Source organism: Hylaeus anthracinus, unplaced genomic scaffold (assembly GCF_026225885.1).
Source record: "Hylaeus anthracinus isolate JK02 unplaced genomic scaffold, UHH_iyHylAnth1.0_haploid 11982, whole genome shotgun sequence".
NCBI lineage: Eukaryota > Metazoa > Arthropoda > Insecta > Hymenoptera > Colletidae > Hylaeus > Hylaeus anthracinus.
Window position 1 is genome coordinate 1,751,431 of NW_026534330.1, and position 7,850 is coordinate 1,759,280.

At 41.5% G+C, this 7,850-nt stretch overlaps 1 protein-coding gene across 3 annotated transcripts in view; it reads left to right on the top strand.

The window, feature by feature from the left end:
* LOC128886138 (uncharacterized) overlaps nt 1–3,133 on the top strand; it is a 125,256-nt gene extending 122,123 nt beyond the window's left edge. For all 3 annotated transcript variants that reach the window (XM_054140742.1, XM_054140744.1, XM_054140743.1), the window contains one exon: nt 49–3,133. In XM_054140742.1, the coding sequence (XP_053996717.1) occupies nt 49–553 (505 nt within the window). In that variant the 3' untranslated portion in view covers nt 554–3,133. The remainder of the gene's footprint in view (nt 1–48) is intronic.
* The last annotated feature ends 4,717 nt before the right edge of the window (nt 3,134–7,850 follow it).

The following is a 7,850-nucleotide window of genomic DNA, read 5'->3' on the forward strand; positions in this document are numbered from 1 at the left end:
CATAGGGTTCTATGGCGTTGTCGTAATTCGCTTCCTCTACGGTTTCAGGTTCAGATTCAACGAAGACTGCAGATACACCCATTGCGGATACAGAGAGCATCAGACGCATTTCCACTGTATGCGTCAGGACTGCGGGTACTCGTTCTGCGACAAAACGCGTTTCGTGCAGCACACCGCGAGACACGAGCGACTGGACACCCTGATGGGTGGCGACTTCCAGCAGTACAGGGCCAATGTTCCGTGCGGCAGGGTTCAATGCGCCTATACTTCGTCACTGGGCTCGATGCAGAACAAAGCCTCGCACTTCCACTGTCTGAAATGCGACTTCGTTTGCACGGACACCAACAAGGTAGTGGCTCACCGTCGACAGCACGCCAAGTTGGACAGCATCGCAGCGGCGGGCTTCCAAAAGTTCACGCCCAGTCAACCCTGCGGAGGTGTTCAGTGTCAGCACTCTGGCAAACAGACTCACTATCACTGTCTACAGTGTCAGTACGCTGTGCTGGGCCTGGCGCAGATGTCGGCTCACAAGTATCGACACATGGACACATAACGACGCCAAGTGAAACGCAAAACGACCACTTGTTAGAGGAGGCTCAAGAAAGACACTTGTCCGGTCCCCGTAGACATTCCCTGACGAATCCGCGCCGCGCGTCCTCTCGCTTCGTAAATCGTAGCTGGCGGGAGAGTACGAGGAAGCAACGGGGGGGCTGGATCCAGCCGGTGAATTCGGATCCTGCTGGCGAAACCTAATCAAGGACTGAGGAAAAAAGACAATTTTCATACACGCTCCCTGTAGACATTCCCTGCAGTATCGCTCGCGATTGTCCATGCCCGATTCATGACGCTACGTTACACGGACGAGCTGAATGATTAGGAGCACCCCGACCGCGGCCTAGTCATTAATCTTCAGCCGTTCTCGTCGAGAAGGAATCGATAGCTTGTGTGGTGTCACGTTCAGGTCGAAGCGAACGATGTCGGTCGATGCGTCGAACGGAACCGTTCGATCAGCTCGATGACTTCGTACTTACGAGAGATATTTATTAACCGATCAACGGACGATCTCGACAGATCGAGGAACCGAAGGAAACCTCGCGATCCTTCGCGAATGTTTAAAACCGTTCGGATCCGAACGGAGTAGCGATCCAACGAAGATGAAAGGAAGGAACCTGACATAGAACTGTAGACAATAACACGGACGACGAGTCTATCGTATAGCTTTAGCGCGAAGAAAAAAGACACACTGTAATATTTAATAGAAAAAGACCTTGTATATTTCGTTTTTCGTTTCTCTTCATTTTTTCTTTTCTTTTTTCTCTCTCTTTTTTTTTTTTTTAGTATCGTTCGTGTACCCTCCGCGTGGTGCAAAGTAGTCGTCGCCGCGACTTAGGTCCTAGAATAGATAGTTAATATATATGTATATGAAAGACAGAGAACTAACACGAGAGAGAAGAAAATCGAACTATTGAAAAAGGATTCATCGGATCGATGAGACTTTGGTTGAAACGACTCGCTGACAACTAGCTTTCCTACACGGTTTGCAATGAACGAATGACGAACAGGTTCCCCAAACCTTCGTCAGCTGGCAACGAAGGGAATCGTCTAGTCCATCGCACCATCGGTGATTTCTAAGAGAAATTAAAAGAATGATCGCTTGGCCATCGAGTGACTAATTGTCGTTGAACCATCGTCGAGGAATACTCCATTTAACCGACAACGACAGTCCAAGCCGAAATCTTAAAGCTTTAGTTGACGAGGAGAACCATGCGCATAGGCGCAGCGTGTACTCGACGACGGTGCAGTGATTTTTCAACATCCACGCGGAAGCATTATTTTCTTTTCTTTTGTTTAAACACAACGTTGTTGTCTCTTTCGCGTCACAGCTAGTGTTTCGTTAGTTCCCTTTCTCTCTCAGGCTCGCGAAAGAGAGTCGACCGAATCGAGTCGTAACGAATCGTACTAAAGATTATACGCTTTCTCGGGATACGCTGCCGCGGCCAGGAGGGTACGCGTTTCGTTAATCGTATTACGAACAGTATTGATAATCCGAGAGTTAACAAAAAGACTGCCAGCCAAGACGAGACAGAGCAAGCAAAGGAACAAGGTAGAAGACGAACTGAAATTCGTCCGCGTGTACGAGGAATCGATGTTCGCTGAAAAACAAGAACGGACGTTTTGTTGACTAGAGAGTGTGTATATTAAAAATGTACAGACGCAAGGAGATGAAATGGAAAATGTGTACGTACAAGAGGTATACTCTGAAAAAGTAAAAGGATCGTCTGATATGCGCGCGTCTTACACGTATGCGTTGCGAACGATAACGTTTCTCCCGTTTCTACTCCCAACGGAATGCTCAACGACGATACGATCCGTGTATTTTGTCAGTTTTCGCGCGCAGGGATTAGTCGCGTGACTATGAGTGTTCTTTGTTGAAAAATAAATAGTTTTTACTTCTTTGCGCTCGATGACATTTTCGCTAGGACGAATGAGTAACTCCAGACGATTTTTTGAAATATTTGAACAACTTTTTATAGCTAACATGAAATGATGTTATAAACAAATTAGCGTATACAAATACAATATTTTAATATTTTACGTATCTTTATATCTTAACGAACAAGAGTTCTTAATATGTATTAAGCTCTGTAGTTTTCTTTGGATGGTAATTTATGAAACACAAATCAGAATCAGAATTCATCTTAACTCAAACTGACTTCACTGTAGAAACCCACTTTTAGATGTGTATATTCAAAACAATAAAGATTTTTAAAATAACTTTGTGCTACAATCGTTACATGTAAGCTAACGGTGGAGACATTGTCAAAAAAAAAAAAAAATATATATATATATATATATATATAGAACCTAGATTGTAGAACCTTTGTAGGTTTGTACACAAATCGTGAGCTATTTTTTGGAGTTAATTGTGACACAGAAATAATTGTCAGAGAGTATTAATTAACGAGAATTTTGAAATTCTTTCACGGAGATCCGTTCCTGCGCGTGAAAACCTCGATCATTTGGGCACTGTCGTCGAAATGTTTTCACGAAGAGGCATGCACTCGCAACTATCATCCCCCAAAACTCACCCCTTTTCAAAGTCACACCCGACGTTCATCCAACAAGGTTACAAATTGGGGATCTTCCCACGAACAGAAATTTTAACAGGAATTTATATTTTTATTCGCTTCTGAAGTATTTAAAAAACGACATTGCTACTTCCTTTTTCTGCATTCAAAATCTGAACAAAATATTTCAACATTCTGAACAGTTCCATTGATTCCTCAATAATGTGAACAATATTCTTCCTCTTTTTATTATACGCGCATCCCATAATTTCGAATTTCATTAATCGTAACGTCGGGGTGACTTTTCCTCGAGCAGACAGGAGACACGACAAGCTTAGAAAAGACACGAGAAATGCGTTTATTTTCGACGGTAACGATTAACTACGTAGCTATTAGAACCGCGTATCTACACCCCAAAGAAGAATGGGACGTGTATGCGTGCGAGCGTGTGCCTGTGTGCGACGCGCTGGGTGCCTTTAGAATTTCCCCGAAACTTGTAGGACCGTGCCTTAGCGACAATAACCGTGCAGATTGTCTACGAACTTTTTGTAACCTAGCAAAATCGAGATAGAAAAATGCAGCCTAAACGAACGCGATCGTAAAAAGCTAGTGCCTTAAAATAAAAATTTAAAGAAACTGCGACTGCGATTCTTTGTCGACAAAGGAATTTTTGACTCGAATAAAATTATCAGTCTAAATGCTATTCATCGGGAAATTAGAGTTGGACTCATGATTGACGAGGATCCTTCGTTTCTGAACATATCTGTATCCTGCAAATTAGCACCAGGAGTAATGTACGAAATTCGTTTGTCTTTCAAAACTCGCTTTGTACGTATTTATCAGCAATCAATTTGTTTTCGATGATTTATCTGCGAGAATGTCGCAGTAGGTGCCATAGACGTAACGATTTATCATTTGCGTAGACAAGGTTCAGCGATAATCGTGCCAATTTGTACCATGTTGGTTTTTTACAGGCGTAACGATCTACCGGTGTACAAATCTCAGCGAAAGCATTGCTAGTAGAATCTCGACAGTTGCTCTTGCAAGTATCGAGGTTCGTGCAATTATCGGGGCAACCAGTTTAGTAAGAATTCCACTTAACGTCGGTGTTATTTATGATTACTATTATTTGTACCTAACGTTGTCAGCTTCACTCGTTGCCGAGTGATCATTTTCGATTAGTCAATACTGTGCAACAAACGGCTTTTTCATGCAGCGACTGTTACTCAACCCAATAAGAGGAAACTTCATTTTGCCAATATTTCTTTATCACCGATGGCTACTATTCCTAACACTTCAATAAGTAACATTCTCATACACTGGTTCAAGCATCCAATTCAATAAGAGAGAATTCCATTTTCCTCGTATGTCTGGTATCACTTCTAGTCGCTAATATACGTTCGTTCTAGATTCAATTTCACTCAATGCTAAGCGAGCATCTTCTATATATCAACGTATTGCAGCGAAGTAATGTTTTCATATAATGACTGACCAAGATACCCGATCGAATAAGTAGGAACTCTACTTTCCTGGCATACTTTCATCACTTACGGTTGCTATTATACAATGTCCGTTCCAGCTTCTCGCGATCGACTGTATTGTCATCAGGAAAGATTGAGAAAGGACATGGTAGCATGAGTAAATATAATCATGCCGATGTCGATTAATTCTTCCTTCATCGTAGGCCTTACGTAGCTGATCAATCCAATTAACCCAAACGGAATTTCTTCCACTATTGACCTTTCTTATCTCTTAGGAAACTACTTCTCAGTAAAACTTGTCAAACATCAGGTTTTTACGTCTACAGCAAATGTATACAAGTTGGTAATGTTGGCTTGTAATTATTTCTGCCTACCTAAGCACTATCTTCGACACCGATAAAAAATAGTTGCCTGCAGAAGAGTAGATCTTGGTTATTTCTAAGCTGGTGGCTTTCTTCGATATAAACAGAAATTATTTTCAATGGTTGCACAACTTGTGTCATCTCATAGTAGATTTATCGTACCTATGGTTCATGATCCCTTTTGATCATAGTTCAAAGCGCCTAGTACTGTCAACCAACGCAACCACGTCGCACGGCTGGTCGCCTAACACACTTTAAAATTACCATTCGAACGGTAAGACTGATTATATTTGCATCACTTTTCACAATAAATCGTTACGTCTGTGGTACTTGTTATCAACGAAGACGGGCAAACGATTCCATGAATCAATGCTCAGCTCGACGACCGTAATTGGCTGCAAAATCCAGATATCTTGGCCCCAATTAAGATACGTGCCATTTTTCGATGCTGGTTCGGTGATTGAAACTCGAAAGCAATTTCGATAGAATATCGAATTGTGGGTGGGACAGGAAATTCAACTGAAGACTTTCCGGCGATGATCATTTGATCATATTTGGGATTTGTGATTTCACTAAACCCGGTTGTTTTGATATCTTGGAAACGTAGGAATACAGGCTAACAAATATAAAGTAATTTGTCTTCGACAAGTAAATTTTATAAAAGGGTTTCAAACCACCAAGCACGTAGAGGTCCCTTCTATTTAGAACAGATCCGAATAGATACCAGTGAGTTTCGTTGGAAAACTTGGCATCGGGTAAAGTCGATGGAGGCAGTATAGTGAACTCTTGAGTATGAAATTAGGAATACGAAATTCCGTATTGGTTACCGAACATGGGCGGTATTAAAGTAGACAGAGAAATAGTATCTTTGTTCGTTCTATTGTTCTTCTTCTTTTGATTCATTTTATTGCGTAGACATTTCATAGCGTCTGTATCTCTTCCACGGACTATACGTCAGTATCATTCCAATAGCGGAGGTGCGCGTGTAATAAGGTCGACTCGACTCGAGTCGAGGCAAAATCGATTGGCCGCTAAGGCCTTTGAGAAGGGCTGTCCCCACCACTCTGTCTTTTACTTTTGCGAAAACACGTTTATAGTCTCTCCGAGAGGGGAGCTAAGTCGACTAAGTTGACTCGCTTCGAAGTTATCCGTAAAGCATCTTTATTCTCGTAATCATGCAAAGTGGATCTCGATGTGTTTCGTCTGATCAATCATCTTCTTCGATAATTGAGAAGGCACGTATGCAACAATAGTGTTTCCAACTAGTCATTATTCACAGGCAAACTGATCAATAGTACTTGTTTAACTTCAGCTAAATTTTAAGTGATAAAATAAAAACTAGGGTCGGAACTAGTCTCGTCGGAGCCTAAAGCTACGTATTTCGAGAAAAAATTACTTTAAAGGACTTTTTCTATTGAAATGTGAAATGTTTCATGAAATGCAAATGTTTTTTATATGAATACACTAATGAAACCTCTAGACGCTAGCAATACGTTTGCAAATATTAAGTTTTAAATAATAAAATTAGAAAGAAATTAAGATTTATCTATAAAGACCAAAAAGTGAAGATTCTTTCTATGCTTTTGAATCGTAATTAAATTAAAACAGAAGAGTAGCGAGTTATTAAGCAATATTTCTAAACGTGAGGCGCGAAGCTATAGCTTGGTTAATTTTACAATAGATCCGCTCTGATTAAAACACTCTTTGTGTCATCGATTCCCGTTACACTCTACTATACGAAGTTGATCAGTTGCCTCATATTTTTGATGATTCAAAACGAAGTTTATTCGACTCTCTGAGAGGTTTCGATTGCGACAATAAACGTAGATCGGGAAACACTGTAAATTTCTAACAGAGGGTTAACAGTGACGCGAACAAACGGAACATCCGACTCGCAGCTATCTGCAGCAATGCTCTCGATTCCGCCATGGCGTCGAGTCGCATCCTACGTGTCTCAGAGTGGGGTAGATGATCTCGAGCGGCCGATGAATTTTGTTCCAACCGTGGTCGTGGATCCTGTCGCGTGGTCGAGTAAGAGGCTCCGATCGATTTCTGGATCGATTCCGGAGGTGTCCAGTGTCTCGTTGTTCCCCAGTTGAGACGAAAGACGACACCGCGGCGTAAACAAAAGAAAAACGAGCGAAAATCGCGAACGGCCGGCATGGACAGGGATGGGAGCGTGCGTGGAAGCTGCTTGGGAAGACGGAGGGAGGAGGCCAGCCATTTTAAACGAGTGCCATAAACCGCGATAGCAAAATCTCTCTCGGGCCTACCGTTGTGTATACCTTTTTACTTTTACTGTTAAGTCCGTGTTGCACGCCGGGGAGGGAGACACGCGATCTGTAAAATATTTATTTCGATCGGAACCGGAAACGGGGAGATCGCGAGAGGATCGAGCGTTCGGAGGGTGAATCAACCTCGACGGGTCATCGCGAGAGGCTCGCGGAAGATCAGAAAATGAGAGATGTCGACGCACAGATGAGTGTGTCACGAGGAGCGACGATGAACTGAGGTTGCCTTATAATTATCGAGCCTATACATATATTATATATATATATATACATAGAAATATATTATTGTGAGATCGTCCAAGACGATTAAGATAAATATAGATTGACGATGCGAGTATGATAGAAATAGAGAGTGTGTGCGAGCGTGTGTGCATGTATACGTGGGAGTGTGTATGGCTGCGTGTGCGCGCGCACGTGTGGGTGATGTGATGTATACCAGTAGAAGACGTACTATTATTTGAAGAAATTAGACAGAATCTATCGTACGGTCATTAGTATTAAAATACCTGCTGTATGGATGTAAGAGAGAAGAAAACTATTATATAATTTTATCTATTATTATTATTATTAATTATTGATTAATATGGTCTATTATTATTATTATTATTATTATTATTATTATTATTATTATTATTATTATTATTATTA